The following is a 26,109-nucleotide window of genomic DNA, read 5'->3' on the forward strand; positions in this document are numbered from 1 at the left end:
AGAATTCTTTATGAAATTGCTAATTTCAGGAATAGGAAAAGAAAAATAATCTTGGGACACTTTGTGGCAGAATATAAATAAGTACCCCCAAAATACTAGGAACATATCAAAAGTCCCCAGGAGCTAGCCAATGGGACTCCCATTGGAATCTACCTATATTTGTTTATTCTCAGTGTTTATATTAATACTTGCATTTTCATCTTATTTCATATGCCAGATTTTCCAATATTATGCTAAAGAGTTCCACTGGAAAATTCTTTTTTTTTTTTTTTTTTGGGGGTGCTGGGGATTCAAACCCAGGGCCTTGTGCTTACAAGGCAAGTACTCTACCGACTGAGCTATCTCCCCAGCCCCCCTGGAAAATTCTTAATGACCAATTTTGATTCAAATATTTACTTCTATTTAAAATATTTGCTATTGCTATTAGAGAATTATATTTATTTTTCTACCATGCCTGTTTTATTAGGAATGAGTGTTAATCAAATACCCCTCAGTAATTATAGATATGAAATATATTTCTCTTTTAAAGTAATGAATCATTCAAATTTATTGGTATTCTATCATTCTTTAAAAATAAAATCATGACTAAATGTCATATACTGATAAAGTCTACTTGCTAAATTTTTATTTAGGATATTTGCATCTGTGATCATAAGCAATGAGTCAATAATCCCTTACTTTTGCACAGCAGTTATTGTGATGTCTTAAGAGCCCTGGCATGTTGTAAAGCTGCAGTGAGCTCTCCTGATGGAGAGACAGTAGAACATACTGGGAAACGTTTTTCTCCGCAAGTTGCAATGATGTGAAATCGTTACAATTATCTTAGACATGAACTCAGTTCACATGCAGATCCATCTTTTCATGTTCAGTTTTTTAAATTGACTTTATTGGGATATAATTTACATTCAGTCCACTTAGTGTTCAACTCAATGCATTCTGGCAGTGCATACACTCTTAAAACCACTGACACAAAATACACATTTTAATCATCCCAAGAAAGAGTCCCTGTGCCCATTTGCTGGCTGTCCCGCCTTTCCTGAGCCCCAGGCAACTATCAATCTTATTCTTTATTATTTTGCATTTCTAAAATTTCATATAAATGCAATCATACAATAATACTCATGTCTTTTTTTCCTTAATCAAAATAACTTTGTAATCCATCCATATTGTTACTTTTATCAGTTATCCACTCCTTTTATTGCCTTATGGTAGCGTAGTTTTCCATTTACGACTATACCACATTATCTATTCCCTTGTTGGACACGTAAATTGTTTCCACTTTCAGGCTATCATGAATAAAGTTATCAACATACATGTTTAAGTGTTTGTATGGACATAAGTTTTCATTTCTCTTGGGTTAAATTCCAGAGTAGAATCTCTAGGTTTTATGGTAATTGCCCATCTGAAAATTTTAATATGACAAACCCTTTCAAGTATTTGTGCCATTCTATATTCCCAACTGCCAGTGTTTGGTAGTGCCAATCATTTTAATGGGTGTGTAACGGTGTCTCACTGAGGTTATAATTTGTTTCTCTGCTGACTAATGTTGAAATCCTTTCTTCGTCATTTCATAACTTATTTTATGAATTCTCTCTATTCGGGTATATTGCTATTTTTATTTGGCTGTTTTATAAAGGATTTAAAGTTTTATTATTTTCAGGAGACAAATCGTTTTTCAGATATCTATTGCAAATATTTCTTCCCATTCTGTCTTTGCTTTTCATTTTCTCAATGATGTTTAAAAGGGGAAGAGCTTTTAGACTTGAAAAGTTTAATTTATTCTTTCTCTTATAATTCATCATTTATATGTCCTAAGAAATCTCCTCCTATATCCCTGGTGCAGTTTCAGTGGTAGTTCTGTAATATTTTGAAGTTATCTTATTGACTTTTTTCAGTTTTTCATTTCTTCAACTTTAATAAATTATCTTGTTAGAAAAATCATTTATTCTAGGTAGAATTCTCTTCTGATCATATTGATTCAATATCTGTGGTTCCTTTTACTCATTACAGATCATGAATAATTTTGCTGTTTATCTTATTCAAGTTTATGTGGAGAATCTAGTTTAAAGAAATGTTTTTAAAATATTTTATAATGCATAGGATAAAATTAACTATACATTTGGTGTCTGAATAAATTTAGGTATGCTTTTGAGTGTAAGGTAAACCTAAAATACAATGGTTTATGCAAAATCTATTTATTTTTATACCATAACTAAAGTCTTGACAGAAGGGCAGTTGCTGCTAGTGTTGAATAGATAATACCCAGACCAGTCTTTACCCAGTGATTGAAAGATGGCCACCAATGCAACAGGAACCATGTAGAACTCAGGAAGAACAGGAAAAACTGATGGCAGCCGTCACATTTGTCCCTTTTCTTTGGAAAGCACAGGTTTTCCCAGGATACACCTCCTAGTGTTTTGCTTTTCTTGGCCTGAGGTAGGTCACTTAGCCACTCCCAGCTTCAAAAGATGATAAAGTAAGCAGACAGGAGTACTAAAACCGAAGCTGGTTCCACGAACAGTGTCTAACACTGTGAAAGTCCACTCATGGCCAAGAAAAGAATCATTTTTCCAAAAGATATTAAAGGTACACAAATTATACAGAACACTTTATAATCTGGCTTAAATCAGTAAACAAAACGAACTCTATTTCTTGGGGTTTTGCTTCTACAGGAAGACTCTGCTTCTAGAGGCACTGGTCGCCTTTCATTGCAGGATTCCCCCGCTGCTCCATTCAGCAAGCTGCTCTCCAGCGTGAGTACTCTACACGTGATGAAGGGTGACTTGTGCATACAGTCCTATTCACACTCAGACCTCTGCTCTCCCCATGAATCATGCCATTTATAATTACATGTTTGTTGGAGTACACATTTCTTACACTGACTGAAGTCACAGTATGAGGTTCCTTTCTGAAACATTAAAATGCACTTTCATCAAAAACTTTATAAAGTGTAAAACTGGTTTTAAAATAGTTCTGCGTGGACTCCAGATGAACTACAATATGGCGCTGGTATAAACAGACATGGCTAACCCACAGCCTTTCCCTGGAGGACACAGCTCCGGTCTACTACTCTCCAGAGTTCTGCGTCAGAGTCAGCGCTCCGTCCCACTCACGGGCTTCCAACACTCCTTCAGTTCCCAAGCGCCCTGGAGATGCAAGGAGCCCTACAAAAGAGAGCCTTCCTCTCTCCTAGAGACTAATACTGGGTTGACGAAAGGCAAAGCAGTTTTTTTGTCCTACCCGCCCCCCAAGTTGGGGATATAGAATTTTATTTTTTAAAATGTGCCTGAGCACAAAAAGGTTAAGAATCACAATCTCAGTAATCCTATTAAATTAATTTTTGAAGTCCTATTTTAAAATCCCAGGGCTCTTAAGCCAGTCTTCATTAACCTCATTTTTAATTAATGATCCAAAGGAAAACTGATAGTATTAAAGAAGACATCTGAGAAGTTTCAATTTTCTCCTTTTGTTGAAGTTTGGAAGATACCATAATAAAACTGACACCACCACAGGTAATATTCTCTTCTGTGTCACAGCTTTAAAAAGTAAGCAATAAGAAAAAAGGAACACCTGTCAATCTGCCGTTAAGCCCGCCTTTCCCGTTACAGGAATTTCCGGATTACGTCGCCGTAACCTTCCTGCCTCCCACATTACGTTCCAATATGTCATTGGTCCATCAGTCAGTCTGTAATAATTCTCCTCCATGATTGGTTCCTCCCAGCCCGTGAAATTCCAATACAAGGAACCGTGCGCCATCTTCTCTCTTTCCCTTTCCCCTTTCCCCTGAGCGGACACATTTTGTCCGCTTGAATAAAAGTTCCATGTGTGAAAAAAAAAAAAAAAAAAAAAAAAAAAAAAAGAAAAAAGGAATATTGTAGAGTATTTTCATTTTTAAGTCAGTAATTTTGGTAATTTAAAAATATACTTAGCCAGGTATGGCAGCTAAGAGACCCTATCTCAAAAAATAAAGGGGGCTGGGGTTGTGGCTCAGTGGTAGATACTTGCCTAGCACATGTGAAGTACTGGGTTCAGTCCTCAGCATCACATAAAAATAAATAAACAAAATAAAGGCATTGTGTCCATCTACAACTAAAGAAAAAGAATTAAAAAAAAAAAAAGGTTGGGATATTGCTCAGTGGTAAAGTGCCCCTGGTTTCAATTTTTTGGAGAAAAAGGAAGATGATATTATTATTATTATTATTATTATTATTATTATTATTATTTAGGGACTCCAAACTCCTTACATAGGAACAGCCATCTCAGTTGAAGTTTTCTGTCAATGGCAGAGTAAGTGATAGACACCACTACTCTGTATTTTTGAAAACTTAAAATACATGGAAGAAAATATTAAACATTTAATTTCTGAATGCATGGTAGAACTACAAAAACAGTGAGAAATTGCAAAACTAAAATTAGAGCTAACACATACTCTCTGGAATTTGGGTTTGTTTATTATCAAAAGGTGTTAGCCAATTCTTAGAGTAAATCCTGGCCAAGAGAGGCTGGAGAGACTTTTACAAATTCATGGGAATAAAGAGATAAATATAAGAATTCAGGTCCTTCCAAGGAAGAGGGTCCCAATAAACCTTCCACAGTCCTAGGTCCTAAAAGTATCCCCTAGAAATAAGGGTGAAAAACCAGACAAACTGTTAGAGAGACTACAAGGCCCATTTCAAATGATCTCAACACATGATTGGATAAAGGCAGGCAGCAATTGCTAACATTCCTAGCCTAGTCACCCTGCTGGAAGAAGGTATCACCCAGACCATCTTACCTACATTTTAGTATACAGTCTGACAAAGAATTGTTACAATCCCCAGATAGCCAGGCTTGAGGGCACACACGCCTGTAATCCCAGTCACTCAGGAGGCTGAGGCAGGAGGATCACAAGTTCAAGGCCAGGCTCAGCAACTTAGTGAGGTCCTAAGCAACTTAATGAGACCCTGTTTCACAATAAAAGGGCTAGGGATGTGGCTTAGTGGTTAAATGCCCCTGGGAGTTCAATCCCCAGTACAAAAAAAAAAAAAAAATCACCAGATATATGAAGAAGACAAAACAACATCAAAACCCAAGTAGAACAGCTAACAGAAACGGTTCCATGGAGGATCTAGATAATGGGGCTATTCCTAGAAGAATCAAAGAAATGAAGCAGATGCATAATTTAAATAAATAACTGCTAGGAATTCCTGAAGTGCTCATGCACACACCCCACTTAACACATATTAAAAAAATCACTGTGAAAACCAAGCAGGATAATATATAATAGAAGACCACATCTAGACATATTGTACAACTTTTAAAAACAGAAAAGATTTAAAGGAGAAAAAAGGACAGCGTAGAGCTGGGGCTGGGGCTCAGTGGCAAAGTGCTAGCCTGGCACGTGTGAGGCCCTGGGTTCCATCCTCAGCATCACATAAAATAAATAAAGGACCACCAACAGCTAAAACAGAAAAATTTTTAAAAAGACAGAGTACTTCAAACGTAATTAAATTGGCCTTATTGTTCAACAGAAGACAGAACATAATTGTTTTAAAATATGAATAGAAAGCAAGTGCCAGCTTAGAAGTCCATACTCCCTAAGAGTCCTTCAGAAATAAAGGCCAGGGCTAGGGAGGCAGCTCAGGCTTAGCATGCATAGGCCCCAGGTCCAGTCCCCAGCACCAAAGGAATTTTTTAAAAAGGCACAACAATGACATTTGCAACAAACAAAAATAGAACTTGTTATCAGCAAATTCACACTAAAAGAAATACTAAAGGGAGTTCAGAAACAAGAAAGAATATGACTCCAGGGGGAGACTTAAAAGAATAAAAAGAAAAAAGTAATAAACAGGGTAACTCTGTGGGCTGATTTAGATGAATATGGGCTCTGGCAACTCCACCCAGACCTCAAATGCAGGCATCCCTAGGTGTGAGTGAGGAAGGGACACCTGGGGCTCCCGTTCTAGCTGCTCCCCTTGGTCTGAGCGGTATGAGCACTGATCCACTCCTGCCTTTAAGCCAGGAGTTATTACATTGTCTTCACATCTGGCATAGAACATTTTAAATCAAAAAGGATCATTAGAGATAAAAAGGGACATTTCTTAAAGTTTCAGTTAACCAAGAAAACCGTAACAATTCTAAATTTTAATGCATGTAAAAAAGACCTCAAAATATAAAGCAAAAATCAGTAGCTCTAAAGGAGAGACAAATTCATAATTATTCTGGAAGGTCATGGCACACTTCTTTCCATGTCTGATAAAAAAAGATTAATTCATAGAGAATGGGAAAGAAAAGGAGGAGTACTTTTCCAAGTGCTCAACTATATTTTTCCTTCTAAGAAAACTACAGTATGTCTCGTGGTAATCTAGCACATAACAAATATGTAGAAAATGTACTATAAAAATTGGAGGGAATGAATTCTAGGTCTTGAAACCCATTTTTTCTCAATTTGTCCCTTTTTCAAACGGGAATCAGTAAGAAAGTGCACTTTTCTGTGAACAAAGTTGAGGCTTCATAGTGCTGTTATCTAGGTCTGGGTATCTGTGCCAAGTTCCATGACTGGCACCAGCCATGAAACAGTCACAGGATGCTGTTTGCATCACTGACTGCTTCAGGAATACAGGCTGGGGTCACATTTTAGGCTCCTGGGAGCTATTAACAAGACATACACATTAAACACTATAAACGATAAATAGTGATTTCTGAAAAGTGGCAGGGGGGAGTTGAGTCCTACCTTTGTGTTGTCAGTGTCAATTTTCACAAAAACTTGTAATTTCTTTTCATTACAGACCTGAATTGATTAACTTCCATCTTGATTTTAGTGTCCTTTGGTCACTAAGACAATGAAAAATTTTCTTACCACTCTATTCCTTATGAAATGTTTTTTGGTCAATATTGAAAAGTTTTGTTACCCAGGGCATGAGAAATTCAACAGCCCTGAATTTATACAACTGCTTACCAAAACAGTGAAATCGGAAAGACTGTAAGTCATCTTTACTCCTGGGCTCAGGTGATCCTCCTGCCTCAGCCTCCGGAGTAGCTGGGAGTATAGGCCTGCACTGTGGTGTCTGGCTTTTGCATCTTCGCTGTTACTTGCAGGGCCTGACAATCTGTCAAGTAACCAAGCCTGGCCACAATACACTGTCTAAACACTTCCTCCAAAGTACCTTCCCAGATGTATTGTGGACATCAATTATGCAATGCAGACGTTCCTAATTCGGACTAGACAGAAGTCAGCGTGTAGGCCGTGGTCACCTCCTGTTTCCTAGTCAAGCCGTGGCCTATATCCCCACGCCATGACTGTGGCACTGGGCACTCTACTCCCCCAGTGTCAGACTTCTGAGGTGCGCTGTGTTGACTCGTGAGTTGTGCCTTCCAGTGTAAGGCTTTCCCAAAGTCGCTGCATGTATAGGGTTTCAGTTTACCATGAATCTTCTGGTGTTTAATAAGATTTGATCTGATGGTGAAGGCCTTTCCGCATTCAGCACACACATACGGCTTTTCTCCCGTGTGAATCCGATGATGCTCATGGAGCTGTGACTTTTTAATGAAAGACTTCCCACAGTCACAACACTCGTAGGGTTTCTCTCCGGTGTGGATTCTCCTGTGTCTATTTAAGTGTGACTTTTGGATGAAGGACTTCCCACATTCAGTGCAAACATAGGGTTTCTCTCCCGTGTGAATTCTCTGGTGCATAATTAGTGTTGATTTTCTTGCAAAGGCTTTCCCACATTCACTGCACGCATAATGCCTTTCTCCAGTGTGGGACTGCTGATGTATGTGGAGGCCTGACTTCCGAGTGAAGGCTTTTCCACAGTCACTGCATTTATAGGGCTTCTCTCCGGTGTGGATCTTCTGGTGTGTGAAGAGATTCGATCTGTCCGTGAAGGCCTTTCCACATTCGGCACACCTGTAGGGCTTCTCTCCTGTGTGGATCTGCTGATGCACATGGAGCTGTGATTTTTTCGTGAAGGATTTCCCACAATCACCGCATTCATAGGGTTTCTCTCCAGTGTGAATTCTCTCATGAGTGATAAAATGGGATTTGTGGAAGAAGGCCTTCCCACACTCGTTGCAAACGTAGGGCTTTTCTCCTCTGTGAATTCTCTGGTGCATACTTAGTGTTGACTTCTGAATGAACGCTTTCCCACACTCCCGACACTGGTGATGTCTCTCGCCAGTATGGCATTTCTGATGGATCCTGAGCCGTGACTTCCAGGTGAATGATTTTCCACAGTCGTTGCATTTATAGGGTTTTTCTCCCGTGTGAATTTTCTGGTGCTTAATGAGATTTGACCTGTCAGTGAAGGCCTTCCCGCATTCGGTACACGTGTAGGGCCTCTCTCCAGTGTGAATCTTCTGGTGTATGATGAGATTGGTCTTGTGAGTGAACACCTTCCCACATTCTGAGCATATGAAAGGATTCTCTCCTGTGTGAATTCGCTGATGCACGTGGAGTTGTGACTTTTTTATAAAGGATTTCCCACAGTCGCTGCATTCATAGGGTTTCTCTCCGGTATGAATTCTTTCATGCGTGATAAAATGGGATTTCCGGATAAAGGCCTTCCCACATTCAGCGCACACGTAGGGTTTTTCTCCCGTGTGAATTTTCTGATGCATACTTAGCGTGGACTTCCTTGTGAAGGCTTTTCCACACTCGGGACACTCAAAGTGTTTCCCTCCGATGTGATTTGTTTTAATTACGCTGACGTCTGAATTCTGTGAGAAGTTTTCCACACATTCACTGTAGCCATAGGGTCCTTCTCCAGGATGGTTTCTCTGGCATCGGAACAGATCGGGCTTCTGGCTCAATGCGCTTCCGTATTCACTACATTTACAGTAACTTTCCTCATGGGGAGTTTTCTGATGACTTGACTGAAGGGGAAGATCTCTCCCAAATTCCTCTGCTGCAGAAACTCTTCGAGGAACAGCACGCGGGGGCTTGGCGGTGAAGACGGCCGCACATTGACCGCACTCGCGCTCTTTCTCCTCGGCGTAAACACTCCGCTGTGCAAAGAGGCGGGACTTCTCGGCGAAGACCTTGACACACTCAGAAAACAGACGGAGCTTCTCGGAAACAGGCCGAGTGAGCGCTTGCTCCCGACCTCCCAGCTCCCGGCAGCGCCCGCCTCCTCCAGCGTTCACTTCTGTCTGAGGCTCCGCGTGAGCAGAAGCACCCTCATCCTCGGAGCTGGGCACCTCCTGGTCACTTTCTGATGCGCCGTTTCTCTTATGATTAGGTGCGCTTGCAGCGAGCTTCAGGGTCTTCCTGCAGGAGCGGCCAGGAGGGAGTCCTTTGCGATGTGCGCCGATGTGCCCGAGGCTCCCAGCCTCCAGGGACCCACAGCGCCTCTCCTCGGCCAGCGCCGCCCCAGTGCTGAAGACCGCGCGACCTAAAGGCCCGCTCTGGTGTGCCTCCTGTCCCCCTCTCCGCTTGTCATCTTGCCACAGTTCTAAAACGGAACAGGGGTCATCTCTCATGAAGAGATTAATTCTCTCAAACTGGAAAGAAACGTCTTCAGAGAGTCTCTGTTGTGAAGTCTCAAAACCAGTATCCCCATCTGAAAAGAAAGAAAAGATTAAACTGACACAGAGAACAATCAATGGAAGACAGAGGACTGATTCTTTTGAGTTAATTCAGGATGAACAGAGAAATGGGACATGTACTCAAAACATAACAAATATATACAAATATTTAAAATATATATAAACATGTAGGTATATTACTCTCTGTGTAATACAAGCACAATAATATATAGCAATAACATTAACACAGTACATTTACCTTAGGATAAACAACAGCATTTGGAGGTGCTGTTCTAAGTTCTTTATTAAACTTTATCACAACCCTTTGATGTTGGTATTTTTCCCATTTTACAGATGAGGAAATTAAGCCACAGAAAAGTCTAATAACTGCCCACATCAAGTGACTAGTAATTGGGAAGGAAGAGATTCAAAGTAAGCAAATATAGAAGGGAGGAAGGTGCCAGAAGAACAAAAAGCAAATCTGTGGCTTGAAAGAACTTTTCTGGTTTTGTTTTCTTTGTGATGCTGGGGATAAAGCCTAGCCCCTGAGCATGCTAAGATCATGCAGGGCGCTCTGCCCACCTCACCACAACTCTGGGAGGCTCTTTTTCCATTTAACTTGGAGGTGAACACATGAATATTCCCAATCATTCATACTTAAATTTACATAGATGTGTATATCGGTATATGCATATTTGCACAAAGTTGAAACTTTATAAAGATTTCACATGGTTATCTTTATAATTACTCTCTCTGGCCCTGTGAATTGATTCCAAAAGAAAGAATTTTAAAAACCTTCTGAAATAGAGTAAAACAACCTCTTCTGCCTATAGATTAAATTCAAAAGACATTAATTTTTACGAAGTATTTTCTACGTAAACATTTTTTTAGAAGTACAGTGGCAAAAGGCTTGGTTATCATATAATGTAGCTTTTCTCTGAATTTCTGTGGAATGGAGAATTAGAGGAGGGGACAAGCAAGGTATGCTGTATTAGATTCAATTCAAGGAACAAGAGAAACCTGCACACAAAATATAATCAAAGGATCAGATGCAGGGGAACATTAAAGAAAATGTCAAAATGAAACAGACATGCTTTTGGAAACAACACAGAGACAAACGTGCATTATGAAAGGAGGCCGTGTTATTTCTTTCACTTACAAACTCATTAAGAAAGGAATGTGTCATAATTTAGATAATAAGTGACTTCAGTTTTACTCCATATAGCTAGGATGAGATAAACAAAATGTATAGTGGTTTAAGTAATAAATCTATCAGCTGCATCTAAGGTGAACTAGTTAAAAAAAAATGAAATCAACATATTCAAATAAGGTTAGAATAATCCAGGCATGAGAGGGCGTCCAAATTATGCGCGCGCGCGCGCACACACACGTACACGTTGGTACCGAGCATTAAACTCAGGGGCACTTAACCACTGAGCCACATCCCCAGCCCTTTTTTATATTTTATTTAGAGACAGGGTTTCATGAGTTGCTTAGGGCCTCATTAAGTTGCTGAGGCTGGCTTTGAACTCACCATCCTCTTGCCTCAGCCTCCTAAGCCACTAAATGATATTTTTTCTAAGAGAAAAATTAGCAGAAAAGCAGAATGAATTGTTTGAGAAGGTAGATCAGAGGGGAAAGCCAAAAACCATGTAGAATAGGGAAGATTCTGGAAAGTCAGTCACTTGCTTATAGTATGCTGCACTGGGACTTGTCTTCCCTTATGCCGGCAGCCACCCAATGGACCCACTCTTATATACAAAAGGCATCAGTACTCCTGGGCACTGCATAAAATGAGGCCAATGCCTGGCTAAGACACACAATGGTCACAGAGTACCAGTCATTCCTGGGAGCCAAGCATCAGTCACAGCTGGAACCCAGACATACAATTCAATGTGAAACACGCAAATAGTGCAGGGCTGAGACACTTGACCAAGGGCAAATTTAAGGAAGGCCCTCACCCTTTACACCTGTCCCTAAATAACAACTGCAACTTCCACACTTTAGGTTGCTATATACATGGCAGAGACAAGGTGCAGACTCGCCAGGAGGCAGCAGAACTGGGTGGTGGTCACTGTCTGAACTGCCTGCTTACTGCCCAGCTTAACGCGAAGCACCTGCAAGGGAGAACTGGTCCAGCCCAGATGTGGGTCAGATGTCAAGAGTGATAGTGGGACACACATGCTAAGGGGTACGAAAAGGCTCGTTTATGCAACGAGGCTTTGGGGACAACCCCAAGCAGGTCCAACTGTGGCCTGAGAGAACAAGGAAGGAATCAGGTCTGGGCTCTTCTGGTGGTTGCAGGTAGCACTGGCTGACTCCATGTTCCCAAAGGAGGGAAAACCTGAACTTTCTTATCATTTTGTCCAGATGTGGGGTAGAGGGGGAGAGAGAGAGGTAAGCCTTAGAAGATGCCAATAGCCAAGCATCAAAAATGAAGTCAGAGTCTATGACAAGATACAGATGAATGCTAAACACATTCTGTCATTAAAGAAACACAAATTAAACAATAATTAGAAGTTGAAATCCATTGGGCTAGCCAAATTATTAGAAATGTGAATAATACTAAGTACAGGCAGGGATATGGGGAAACTAATATCCTTGTACAATGCTCAGGGGATTGTACAAGGAAGAGAGTCAATCCAGAACACAGTGCCAACACTAAGTCATATTATCTGTTAGTATACTCAATGACAAAGCAATCCTATCACTCCTTCCTGAGAAAGTCTCATTTCCTGTAAGAACAGTGCTTGAAGAAATTTATTACAATACTGTCTGTAGTAGCCAGGAGCTAGACAAGTAAAACGTGGTGTATGTGTCTGTGCTACAGAATGCTATGCAGCAGTTAGAAGCAATGAACTAGAAAAACACGTTGCAATGTGCCAATTTAAAGAAATAGAGACAGAAGGAAAAGGGGAGGGGAGAAAAAAAGAAACTAACAATTTCTATAAACTAAACATACCAACAATTTGGATTTTAGCCTACCCCACAAGTTCTAGGGCAGATAGCACACGTGTTAAAAGCAGTTGCCTCTGGGAAGGATAAAATGAGTATGGGGAATGGGGGTTAAGAGGAATAAGTAAGAGAGGGCCCTTGAACACACTGACGAGTTAATTAACTCAATCTCCTGCAATAAAGTACAAAAGCTTCTTGTGAACTATCAAAATGAGAAAGATCAAGTCAGTGCTGGGTTGCACTAGCCAGGCAGGAAGAAAACGCCCACGACGCCCACAAAGTCAACAGTGAAGAAGAGCACAGACTATAAAATACGCCCATCCAGGTGACAATACTGAGACACAAAGGAAAAGAGAAAAAAAAGAACAGAAACCAGGAAACAGGAGTGTGGCCGGTGGTGACTTTTAAAGAAGGCAGATCTGTGGGAGTTTGAATGCCTAAGAAGAGGGCCCAAGCCCTTGCTGAAGGCAGAAAGAACAGAGGTTTTCTATGGAAAGGAAAAAAACGGGTCAGAGGGCATGTCCCAGACGGTGTAGGCTGAGACGTCACGCACAGTGCTGGCAGCCAGCACATTCCCTCCTGAGAGGTCAGCACTGGCATGGTCATCAGTGGGGAGCGTGTACAGTTCCAAGGGGACAATGTCAGCTCCCTCAAGCAGTTCTGAAAGCTCAGATGTAAGCAGAAAAGTCACATTAAGGGTACTTCAAAGCCAGCTCTCCCACCCAGCTGCAGGTGGGCTGAGGCATTGCCTGCTCTTGGCTCCCTGCTCACCTGGACAGCTCTGCCCTGAGCTCTCACCGTCCGACAGGCACGGCTCTCCTTGCTCCAAGTTGAAGATGACTTCTGGTTTGGGAACTGGACAGCCTATTAAGAAGACACGACAGAGAAGGTGTTTCAGAGGCCACACAATGAAGCACGTCATGTGCCTTCCAAAAACGCCCACTGGGAACAGAGGCATATGCACAGTAGCAAAGAGATGATGGAGAACACGGGGCAAAACAAAGACAAAGCCATTGCACGGCCCAGATGCCTGCAGTCTTGGGGAGCTGCAGAGGCCTCTGAACACCCAGATTTCAGGAATTCCCCTACGAAAGCAAAGGCGCTCCCCTGGCTGCAGCTCGTCCCCGCCAGGGCTGTGCTCACCCACAGAGAGCAGGGTGAGGTAGTTCTCCAGCATCACGTCCCTGTACAGGCTCCTCTGGGCAGGGTCCAGGTGCCGCCACTCCTCCCTGCTGAACTCCACGGTCACATCCGCGAAAGACACTGGTCCCTGTGAAAACAGATCCAAGTCAACGCGAAGGATCAAGATTAAAGCATGGGGACAAGATATTTAGGAACTTATTTTTATTTATTAGGTTATAATATATAAGTTCCCACTAAACACCTATGTTTTATTTTGTTGTTGTGATTAAAAAAAGAAATCCTTTAAAAAGTATCATGCTGGTCCTTCTGCAGTATTGATAATAATAATCTTTTTAAAAAACTATATGCTGGTTACATAGAAATAAGCTGTGAAAATTCATCAATCTTCAGACTTCTCTGTGTGCACCATATTCCATAATAGTTGACTTGAAGAAGATATTTTGCCATACACTTTATATTCAATGATCCACTAAGCCAATTTTTTCTCTAAAAAAGAATTAAAATAAGGCTGTTCTTTCAAAATAACTTGGTATTGGCACAGGGATAGATATACAGACCACTGGAATACTACTGAGAATCCATAAATAAACCTTTATAATTGTTGTTAATTACTATTTCCTAAGAGTGTCAAAACAAATTGTTTTTGAGACAGTCTTGTTTTGTTGCCCAAGCTGGTCTCAAATTTGTGGGCTCAAGCAAGCCTCCTGCCTCAGCCTCCCAAGTGGCTGGGACTAAGAAGCACATTGAAATGTTTTTACATTTAGTAAAAACTTACACTTTAGTTAAAAGGGGTATTGGGTATGGCAATGGTTTCTTAATATGAGACCAAAAATACAAACATCCAAAGGAAAAAAATAAAATTAAAATTTTTGTACTTTGAAGGACACCATCAAGTGAATAAATGACTTACAGACTGGGGGACACATTTTTCAAATCATATATTTAATAAGGGACTTGTACCTAAAATATACAAAGAACATTCACAACCCAATAAAAGACAACCCAATTAAAAAATGGGCAAATGATCCATTATATATGTAATAAGTGAGTGAGGGAGCGAGGGAAGGAGGGAGGGAGGAAGGAAGGAAGGAAGGAAGGAAGGAAGGAAGGAAGGAAAGAAGGAAAATTTTAAAACTGAAATTTAAGACTTCACTTTAATGATCTCAACAGCAGAATGAACATCCAAAGGAAAGAATCAATTGCCCTGAAGACAGATCAATAGAAGTTAACTAGTCTGAACAAAAGAAAGAAAATATATGGAAAAAATGAACATAGCTTAAGGGACCCATAGGATAATCACAGAAGATCATTCTAGTACTCATTTCATTTGAGTACTAGAAGGAAAGAAAAGATGGTGAAGTGAAAAAAGAAAATTGAAGAAATAATAGCTGAAAACTTTCCAGATTAAAAAAAAAAAAAAAAAAGATATAAATCCACAGAGCTCAGTAGATGAGCAATCTCAAACAGGAAAGCATCAAATAAACCCATGCCCACACATTACAATGAGATGTATGAAAATCATATTCAAGAAAAGAATCTGAAAACAGCCAGAGGGTAATCATATGTTACCTGTAGGGAAATAGCAACTGAATGAAAGAGGATTTCTCATAGACTACAGACTCAAAAGGAAGTGGCACAATCATTTTCAATTGCTGAAGAGAAAGAACTGTTGATATAGAACTAAATATCCAATAAAAATAAAATAGGCACTGTTTAAGTTCTCTAGAGGGAAGAATGCCATGTGAAAACACACACACACAGAGGAAAGATGGCCATGTGACAACGCAGGCAGTAGGAGTAACACAACTGCAAGCCAAAGAACATCAAGGATTTCCAGCAACCACTAGAAGAAAGAGACAGCAGGGCCCTACCAATACATTGATTTTGAACTTCCAACCTTCAGAATTGTAAAAGAATAAATCCCTGTTGTTTTAAGCCACCTCATTTATGAAGTTTGTTATGATGGCCCTAGGACACTAATACAAATATCTAACATACAAATATTTTAAAAAAGCAGGAATGGTTATATTCATGTTAAATAAAATAGACTTCAGAGGAAAGAAAATTATTGGGGACATTTCATATCTTAGTTAGTTCAGGCTGCTATAACAAAATACTATAGACTGGGAGGATTAAGTAACAAATATTTATCTCTCATTTGGAAGCTAGAACTCTAAGATTAAAGTGCTCAAAGATTCCGTGACTGGTGAGAGCCCACTTCCTGGTTTGCAGATGCCCTCCTTCTTGCTGTATATTCTCATGGCAAAGGAAAAATGAGCTCTGATCTCTTTCTCTTCTTATAAAGGTACTGATTCCACATGGGGTTCCACCCTCATAACCTTATCTAAATCTAATTACCTCCCAAAGGACATTTGTCCTGAGACTATTATATTAGGAGTTAGGTTCCAACATGAATGCTTGGAGGACACAAACATTCAGACCACAACATAATGATAAAAGGGTCAATTCAGTAAGAAGACAAAACAATCTTAAATATGTATGCTCCAAACAATAAAGTTGCAAAACCAATAAAGCAACAATTGGTAGTACTAAAAGGAGAAAGAAGCCAGTCCATAGTTGCAGTTGGAGACTTTGCCCCCTCAACATCTGTCAGAATAACTAAAAAATCTCAATGAATTTAAAGGAACTGCAGTCATACAGAGTATATTCTCGTACACAGTGAATTCGAACAAGAAATCAGTAGTAGAAAGATAACAGGAAAATCTCCACCCATTTGGAAACTAAACAACACATATCTAAATAATGCACAAGTCAAAAAGGGAGTCTTGGGGAAATACAAAAATTATACTGAATTGAATAAAAATTTAAAGTATCAAAATTTATGGAATGAAACTAAAGCAGTGGTGAAAAGAAAATTCAGTGATAAGGCTTACATCAGAAACTTCTCAAATCAATCACGAGATTCCTGCCTTAAGAAACGAGAGAAAAATATCAAAACCCAAAGCAAGCAGAGGGGGAAATAAGACAGATAAAAGCAGAAATCAATAAAATTGAAAAGGTAAAAATATAATGGAAATCAATAAAATTTAAAAATATTCTATGAAAAGATCATTTATTGGTATTTATAAAGGAACTATTACTGCTACTGAACTGTGGTCTCCAAAATTTCATGCTCACACCCTAAACCAGTATGACTGTATTTGGAGATAGGGCTATTAAGAGGTAATTAAGATTAAAAGAGGTCGTATAGGTGGGGTGGATCCTACCCTGGTAAGACAGGTGGCACTAGGCCGAGAGCCCTGAACTCATCTCCCACAGCTGTTACCAGGAGAGTCCAGCAAGACTCTGCCAGGATGAACAGCTTCCTCTTCCTCCTACTCACTTTCAGCCCCCCAAATCTGACTCAGATTTAAACTGGAGTCCTGGGAAACATGACCACCATCAGATCCACCCTCAAACCCAATAAAAGTGGAGCCCCAGCTCTCGGTGACATGGATGGTGGCAGTTTCCTTTTCTTCTTGGCAAACACCCTCACCTACCTCAATGGAGGTGACAGTGCCACCTCTAGCTCTATGCCCCCTAAAACAGCTGTCCACCATCACTAGCTAGAAAAACCACTGCCTCCGCCCACCGCCCGGTCCTCAGGATGGATTGATGCCAGAGATCCATGGTGGTGAAAATTCGGGCAATGGCAAAAATGGGGAGGTACTGATGAGAAGGGGTGGCTGGGCTCAATAGAGTCATTCTTGTCTGTGAGAAAAGAGCAAAAACCAACCAACCAGCCAACAACAGAAGGAACAGCCAATCTGATGGTTTCAAAGAAGAGTCCTTTCTCCCTCAGGCAGGCACGCACTGAGGAAAGGCCACGTGTGCACAGTGAGAAGCCAGCCATCTTCAAGATAAGAAGAGCACCCTTCCCAGAACTGCACCACACTGAGCACCAGCCTCCAAAACTGAGAGAATAAAGTTCTGAGTTTTTATCCACCCCGTCTGTGGTACTTTGTTATGGCAGTCAGAGTAGACTAAGACAACTGCAAACGACTTTACACACATTGGACGACTTAGATAAAAGGAATCAAATTCCTCAAAAAATGCAAACCTCAATAATAAATAAATAATAAAGAAATTGAGTTTGCCATTTTAAAACTTAAAAAAAATCTCTAGACTTAGATGATTTCTCTGGAGAATTCTACCAATATTTAAAGAATTTCACAAATTCCACACAAGGTGTTGCAGAAAACAGAGAAGAAGGGAATATTTTTCAATTAATTCTATGAGGTCAGCACTGCCTAATACAAAAACTGGACACACAGTATAGAAAAAGTAAACACAAATTATAAACAATCTCTGGCAGAATAATCAATATGAAGAACACATTCCAATTCATTTTATGAGTTCAGTATTATTCTGATACCAAAACCCAAACCGGGAGGACCGGAGTTGTAGCTCAGTGGTAGAGTGTTGACTAGCATATGTGAGGCACTGGGTTCAATTCTCAGTACCACATATAAATAAACAAATAAAATTAAAGGCTCATCAACAACTAAGAAAACCATCCCTGCAATACCCCAAACTGGTACAGGGGGTAGAGGAGAGAAACACAAAGAAATAAGAATGATATCTCTCATATACATGATGCAAAAATCTTTAACAAAATATTGGTTAAATACAATATATAAAAAGAAGTAGCTGTCATGACAAAATAGGATTTATTCCAAAAAATGATAGGTTGGTTCAATATGACAAAATTAATAAATGTAGTCTACCATATCAACAGGTTAAATAAGTAGAATCACATGATCAATAAAAAGCATTTCACATAATTCAACACCTATTCATGATAAAATCTTAAGTCTGCTTCAAAGGGCGGTCCTTGGACAAGCAGCCCTGACATTCTTTGGGGCTCTGAGTAATGCAAGCTTGTATTCCATCCCAGAACCAGAATCTGAATTGATGTACAAGTAAAGCCTGAGAAGCCCTGCTTGACCAGATGACAGGAGAGACCCTGCCGGTACACTGTGAGCAGGTCACACTGAGGACCTGCCCAGTCACCATTTACCTGAAGATCTATCAAGATTTTCACAAACTTCAAGAGTGAGGAGATTGGCATCACGGATAAAATAAACCTGTTAATATAAACCACTCGTCCATCCCTATTGTTATGTCTGTCAGGAAGATCAGAAACAAGGTTATATATAGTTCAAGTTCACAACTGTGTGAGAACACATAACTCACATTTAGCAATATTCCAAACTTGACTTAGAACTGGTAGTCTCCATTTTTTCTCAGTTTAGATTCTATCTGTCTATACCCGTCCATCTTACATACGGTGTGTCAGATGCCTACTAAAATTCACTAGGAAATTTTTCAAAAAAGGAAAAAATAAATAGATGAACAAATAAGAACTCACCAGGGACTTGCTCATTTTGGGGTCTTCTGGAAAAGGGGCAGAGATCTGAGAAAACAGATGGGCAGAGGTACAGATGAGAGCCAGAAGCATGCCAGTGTCACATATGGATACATTTGTCACTTAGTGCTTACGCATCAATGACCCCAAGATTTACTTCCAGGACTACATCATTAAAAGACCATCTAACACTGCACAAAGGCAGGAGTCTCACCACTACGTAGCCAAAAACAAAGAAAAGCTACAAAACCCTGACGATAACTGTACCCTAATTAAAACTTTCTAGGACCGCCAAAAGACATGTTACATAAAATTGAATTATAGAATAATATGTTAAACTGCTGGGTAAATATAAAAAGATGTACCACACAGTACGATTCCACTCTCACTGTACTATGATAGGTTTACTTGTCTGTTCATACACATGCATACATGCACAAATACACTCATGTACATATAGAGAATATTATCTGGAAACAAGCAGACTAACATGTTAACATAATACTTGGGTGACGGTAAATTTATAGGTAACTTTAATATTTTATATTTTTTTGTTTGGCAGTAAACAACAAAATAACTGTTTTAAAGGTCATAACATCCTCCTGATGATTCTACTCGGCTTCTGTTATCAACCCAAGTAGGGAAAATATCCACAAGAAATACCAAAAAAGGGAGCTTTTTAACCTTCTCACTGTTTCCCCTCACATATAGAGCTCGAAAGAGAACTTTCAGCGGACTTTGTCTCGGCCACAGTGCAGCAAGGGGATCCAGTTCTAGTTAGCAGTGAGCCTTAGGACCTGGCCAAGTCCCCAAAGGTTCTTATGACAGTTTTCCAACATAAAGAAAAGCTGAATGATTAGCACGAGGATAACCTCTACCTTGTTCCAATAATCAGCATTTTTCCCAATTTGCTTAATCTTTTCATACATACACATATATTTTAAATATGTGTGTGAAGAATAGCAGAGTAAGAACTCCAAAAGATGCCACAGCGTATAAAGATTATTTTGAGCTAAGAGCACCTGAAAAATTGCAGATGCAAGAAGGGCAATCTAGTTCCCACTTCTCTTCAAAACAGAGGCTCAGCGCCCCGTCGGGGAAGATGCCACACTGAACAGAAGAGAAGAAACTATTGGACCGGGAGCCCAGCCAAGAGAATTTTGTTCGGACCTTGTTAAAATTATCCATCCCTTTACCTCCCCTGTCATCCAGTCACTTTTCCACAACTGCCTCTCTTTGTCCAACCTGACATAAAAGCATAAGTTTTTGTCCCTTCATTGGGTTTTCACTTCTTTATGAGGGTCCCATGTCACATGTCATTTACATTACATTAAACTGTTTAATGTTAATTTAATTTTCAGGCCCAGCCCCGCCGCCCCTGCAAAAAAATAAAACCCTAAGAGAGAAGAGGTAAAACTGTGCTTTATTTCTATACTTTGTTTTTGTTGAACGATTTGAAAATTGCAGAGGTGACATTTCAGGTCTAAATACATCACATAAATCTCCTAAAAATCATTATCATGCCTCAGAAGAGATGGTAATTCTGTAATATCAAGCTAATATTTGGCTCACATTTGATATTTCCCAATTATCCCCCTAACACATGCTTTTACTGACTGTTTGGGAGCAGGGTCCATATACTGGGGCTGGGACGTGGCCTGTGGTACAGCTCTTACTGGCATGCATGAGGCCCCGGGCTCTACCCAGTTATCACCAAAAAAGAAAAAAGAAAGAAAAGAAAAGAAAACAAACCATACGTTGGCTACCATGTCCCCTTAAGGACCCTAGCTCCAGTCTTCCAATATTTTTTTCTGACTTTTAAAATTCACTGCTCCTAAATACAATCTGTAAAAATTTTTTGAAAATGTACTGCTTCTTTGAATTTTTATATTGGATATATTCCAATTAGGTATACTTTCCTAATGTAAGCAAATTTTTCATTACTTTGCTAACCTTGACATAAATATTAGGTATACAGTTTAATGCATGTGCTATATTTTCCACACCTGTGCATCTATCACTCAGATCATGATATGGAACATTTCTGGACCTTTCGAAAATATTGGGTATCATTATTATTTTTGAAACCTGTAAATAGAGGAGGAAAAAAGGCATTTTTGCTGCCTTTCCTATATGACTGAAACTTAGGGTAACTCAACACTTGGTGAAGGAATTCTTCTCTATGTACTCATGCCAGCTAAGAACTAAAAGTAATGGCAGAAATGGAATATGTCCATTGGGCAATAGTGGATGTAGGAAATGACCATCAATGGCTGCTGTATCATAAAAAGGGATAAGCCGACATGTCTCACGATGGAGACATAGTAACTGGAAGCCGTCTTGCCAAAAAGGTAACAAAAAAAAAAAAAAAAAAAAAAAAAAGAATTTTAATCCAATCAAACCCCTAAATCTACTATTAAATAAACTTAAATTTGGCCTGAAACTGCCCCCATATCTTGAGTCCCTACACAGAAGACTACAACCTAACTGAGTGTGCAAACAAGCCAAAGCCTAACTTAAGAGTATAAGAACCCAGGGAGGTGGCATGACTGTAATCCCAGAGGCTCGGGAGGCTGAGGCAGGAGGATCCAAATTCAAAGCCAGCCTCAGCAATGCACTAAGCAACTAATGCACTAAGCAACATTGAGACCCTGTCTCTAAATAAAATACAAAATAGGGTTGGGGATGTGGCTCTGTGGTCAAGTGCCCCTGAGTTCAATCCCCTCCCCCACAAAAAAAAAAAAAAAAAAAAAAGAGTATAAGAGACAGGCATGGGACACAACCTGTAACCCCAGCAACTGGGAAGGCTGAGGCTGGAAGATGGCAGGTTCAAGGTAGCCTGGTCCTTGAAGCAAGACTGTCTCAAAATAAAAAATAAAAAGGACTGGGGACATTATCCCATGGTAAAGCTCCCCTGGGTTCAATCCCCAGTATTGGGAGGATTAAAAAAAAAAAAGAGTGTAACCGCCAACTTTCAATCGCAAGCAGCCAACTTATCACATCATACCCCAATAAGACAGATGTCTAGCTGTAGTCAGTCAGGTGATGTCTCAACTTGGGTCTGTGTCCCAAAGCTCAGTACTCACACTGCTGAGCAGAGCTTTCTGAATTCCCTCTGGTTCTGAGTGCTCCCTGATTCAAGAATCATTCTTTGCCCAAGTAAGCTCTGCTAAATTTAATTTGTCTAAAACTTTTAACACTACCTACCAATCCAACATACACAAAATGATATTTTAAAACACACTGTGATTTTTTAAATGTTACAACAGTACTATGTTTTTTCAAAGTAGTTATCTTTAGAGTTACACACTGAAATATTTACGGATGAAAGGACACAATGCTGAGATTTGCTTCAAAATAATCCAGCAGAGAAAAAAAAAATCTGAGGGAAGGTGGGGTACAGGTGACGTGGTCAGGTACGAGGTGATGGTTGTGGAAGCTGGTTGAAGGGTACAGACGGGTTTATTATACACTCCTCACGTCACTTCTGTATGTTTGAAATTCTCACAGTGGAAAGTTTAACAAGTCGCGTTTTAGATAACGGGAATTTGGCTATGGATGATCTTAGGGAGTTCCTGTGACTTTTGTTAGGTGGGTTATGACATGGCAGTTATGCAATGGCAGGGAATCCAGGGCAGGTGGACCTGCGTGCCAACGTATCTGGGATTGAAAATACTCTGGTCACAACAAAGAAAGTGAAAAGGAATTAGCAAAACATCGCTGGCAAATGCTGGGAGCTGCTGAGCCTGGTGACATGGGTATATTTGGGTTCATTATTCTGTTTACCATGTTCAAAAATTTCTAGATAGGCTGGGATATAGCTCAGTGGCAAAGCATCTGCCTTGCATTCGCAAAGCCCTGGGTTCTACCCCCAGTTCCAAAAAAGACACAGAAAATTTTTCTTCTAGATTAATTTTTTCTTCTTTTTATTTGTTTTAATTAGTTATACATGACAGTAGAATGCACTTTGATACATCATATAAAATGGAGTATGATTTCTCAATCTTGTGGCTGTACATGATGAGAATTCCACAGGTCGTACAGTCATATATGTACACAGGGTAATGGTGTCTGATTCATTCTACTGTCCTTCCTATCTCCCTACCCCCGCCCTTCCCTTCACTCCCCTCTACCTAATCTAAAAAACTCTCTTCTTCCCTAGCCCCCCCATCAAAATCTATTATTTACAAGCAGATCACCTAAAACAAACAGGCATATGTAAAATAAAGCTCTGAACAAAGATATATCATCTGAATGCAATAAAAGTGAAAGTGACTATGATGTAAATATCAAAGTGGAATTCAAGGTTAAAAGTACTTTTCTGTTTAAAAAAAAAGAATTATATATTAATGATATCCAATAAATGAAAAAATATCTAAAATGCATTAACCTTTAGGGGTGTGTGTGTGTGTGTGTGTGTGTGTGTGTATGTGTGTATGGTGTGTATGCCCCTCCCCCAGGTGCAACACAAATAAAATTAGAGAAAAAGCACACAGTACAACAAAATGATCTATCCAAGTGAAAGGGTTTTACTGTATTTTTATTGTCTCCTGAATATTCTGAATCAAGTAGACCAAAATCAGGAGAGATTTGAAAAATTCAAACAAGTCAAATTTAATAAACATAAAATAATTTTGCCCAAAACAGAGAAAATCTTAATAAATTTTAAAAAGTTGAAATTTCATAGTGTACATTTCCTGAAAATACAATAAAATTAAAATAAGCAATAAAACATCTTAAAAGTATAGAGATGAAGAAACTCTCCTAAATAGCTCAGGTTAAAAGTGGAATATCACATTGAATTTATACATTTCATAGAAAGAGATGTAGTTAGAGCCAGGCATCTTCTCAGGAAGGTGAGTGAATGAACAAAAAATAGGGGGGACTTTACAGGAATTTAATACTAGACATTCAAAACAGATCAGGGAATCAGGAGGCAGGATATAATAAGACAAGGAAGAAATCCTCAGTGCCCAGCCATGACCACAGGCACAAGTCAGAACAGTGCGTACGAAAACGCAGTCAAGGGATAAAGGGAATCAAAGGAACCGGCATTTTTAGGAGGGCTGAGGCATGTCTGGGTGTGGAGAGTTTAGAGGTCAAAGACACTGCTTGGCCCAGGTGGTGTATGTCATCCCAGTGGCTCCAGAGGCTGAGGCAGGAGAATCACGAGTTCAAAGCCAGCCTCAGCAAAAGTGAGATGCTAAGCAACTCAGTGAGACCCTGTCTAAATAAAATACAAAATAGGGCTGGGGGAGTGGCTCAGGGGTCGAGTGCCCCTGGGTTCATTCCCTAGTATCCAGTCACCCGCCAAGAAGTGATATAGAGAAACTTTGTAACCATAAATGTTTCCAACGGTATCCACCTAAAAGTTAAGGGGCCAAGGATGTAGATCTATGTTAGAGCACTCGCCTAGCATGCTCAAGGCCCTGAGTTCAATCCCCAGTACCAAGACACACACGGGGGAGGGGGGGAGACGGGGGGGGGGGGGGGGGGAGGGAGAGGGAGGAAAAGAAAAGAAAATTAAATCAAAAGGGGGAAAAGGAAAGTGACTAAAGTGAAAAAGAAAAAAACAGTATCTGAAAAGAAGAGAAGGCCATACATGTAATGACTGGGATGGCCAAGGAACCGCTAACCTGGGCAGGAAAGGGAACAGACCAGGCACCTGGAAGCTCAGGCGCAACCCAGGGCAACGCATTCTTGAACCCCTAGCAAACACGTGCGGCTACGAGACGGGATGGACAACGGAGGTCAAGATCCACGTCACCGACCCTCGGACCCGCGGCCACAGCCTCGGCGGTCCTCCCTCGGGTCCGCGCTCAAGCCCACGGCCGTCAGTCCCCACGGATCCCGCAGTCGCTCCATCCATTCACACCCATCCCAGACGACCCGACCTGTGGTCCAATCCGCTCCCCATCGCTGACCGACCCCTCATCACGGATGCCAGAGACCCTTCTTCCCCTAAAGCCTGGACGCTCCATCCCCTCACTCACCTGTCGCTCGCCCACACTCTCATTTGCCTTGGACCGTCACAGCAGTCGCAGGAACTAAAACGCAACCTACTCCCTTTGACTCCCCCCGCCCTACCCCAGCAGGACTCCAGGGGCGCGGCCTACGTGTGCGCATGCTCAGGAGCGGCTTCACAGACGGAGGTTGCCAGTAACCAACATGGCATTCTGCTAAACTAGTTCCTGTTCCGGTGTAATGGAGGAGGGGACTTCATGCCAACATGGCGGCGCCCATGGTGGCACGAAGGCCTGTGGGCGGCCATGTTGGAGTGATATAGTGATAGTGGGACTGAGCTGCCTTAGAAAAAAATTGAGGTACACCCTCTCCGACTAAGTTAGAGCACAACCAGAGCCTGTCACAAGTCACTCAATGCATGCAAAAGGACAGGAAAAAAATATCTGAAGACGCAAAATTAAAAAGCATCAGAACCAGACTCAGATATGGCAGAAATGTTAGATTTGCCAGATCAGCAATAAATAACTATAATCATTATGCTCAGGATTCTAATGGAAAAACTATACAAAATGTCAGAACAAATGGATAATGTAAGCAGAGGGATGGAAATTCTAAGACTCAAAATGAAATACTAAAAATTAACACTAGTTCATTTAATAGAAATGAAAAATCTCTATCAGCTTCATCAATCAACTGGACTCAACTGAGGAAAGAATCAGTGACTTTAAAAATATATCAGCAGGGGTTGGGGAGATAGCTCAGTTGGTGGAGTGCTCGCCTCACAAGCACAAGGCCCTGGGTTCAAACCCCAGCACCCCCCAAAAAATAAATAAATATATCAACAGAAAGTTCTGAAAATTCAAATCAAAGATTTAAAATAATCAGAATTTCCAAGAACTGGTAGGACAATTACAAAAGGTGTGAAGATGCATAATGGGAATACCAGAAGGAAAAGAGAGAGAAAGGAGCAGAAGAACTATTATCCAGTGAATTACCCTCTCAAATATTTTTTTTAATCTCATAATATAGGAAAAAAATTAGCGAAGGGATAAATGAAGATGAAATAAAAATCTTTTGTTTTTTTCTTATCCTTAATTGATGTAATAGATAATAGTTCATTTAAAATAATAACAGCAACAACAATTTGACAAAGATCTTTCTTTTAAGATCAGGAA

At 40.3% G+C, this 26,109-nt stretch overlaps 1 protein-coding gene across 3 annotated transcripts; it reads right to left on the reverse strand.

Moving 5' to 3' along the window:
• Positions 1 to 367: 367 nt before the first annotated feature.
• Znf484 (zinc finger protein 484) lies at positions 368 to 25,058 on the reverse strand. Of its 3 annotated transcripts, XR_007105194.1 has the most exons (6): positions 24,964 to 25,058; positions 18,974 to 19,018; positions 13,603 to 13,729; positions 13,231 to 13,323; positions 6,713 to 9,539; positions 368 to 2,908 (listed from the first exon to the last, which is right to left on the reverse strand). XR_007105194.1 is itself a non-coding variant. In XM_047526556.1 (5 exons), the coding sequence occupies exons 2-5, from the start codon at positions 18,986 to 18,988 to the stop codon at positions 7,201 to 7,203; spliced, it is 2,574 nt and encodes an 857-aa protein (XP_047382512.1). In that variant the 5' UTR covers positions 18,989 to 19,018; positions 24,964 to 25,058; the 3' UTR covers positions 4,221 to 7,200. The 3 variants fall into 3 exon arrangements, 2 of the variants coding, with proteins under 2 accessions (XP_047382512.1, XP_047382513.1); XM_047526556.1 differs by lacking the exon at positions 368 to 2,908 and having other exon boundaries at positions 4,221 to 9,539; XM_047526557.1 differs by lacking the exons at positions 368 to 2,908; positions 18,974 to 19,018 and having other exon boundaries at positions 4,221 to 9,539; positions 24,964 to 25,034.
• Between the last annotated feature and the right edge of the window lie 1,051 nt (positions 25,059 to 26,109).

The sequence above is a fragment of the Sciurus carolinensis genome, chromosome 15 (assembly GCF_902686445.1).
Source record: "Sciurus carolinensis chromosome 15, mSciCar1.2, whole genome shotgun sequence".
NCBI lineage: Eukaryota > Metazoa > Chordata > Mammalia > Rodentia > Sciuridae > Sciurus > Sciurus carolinensis.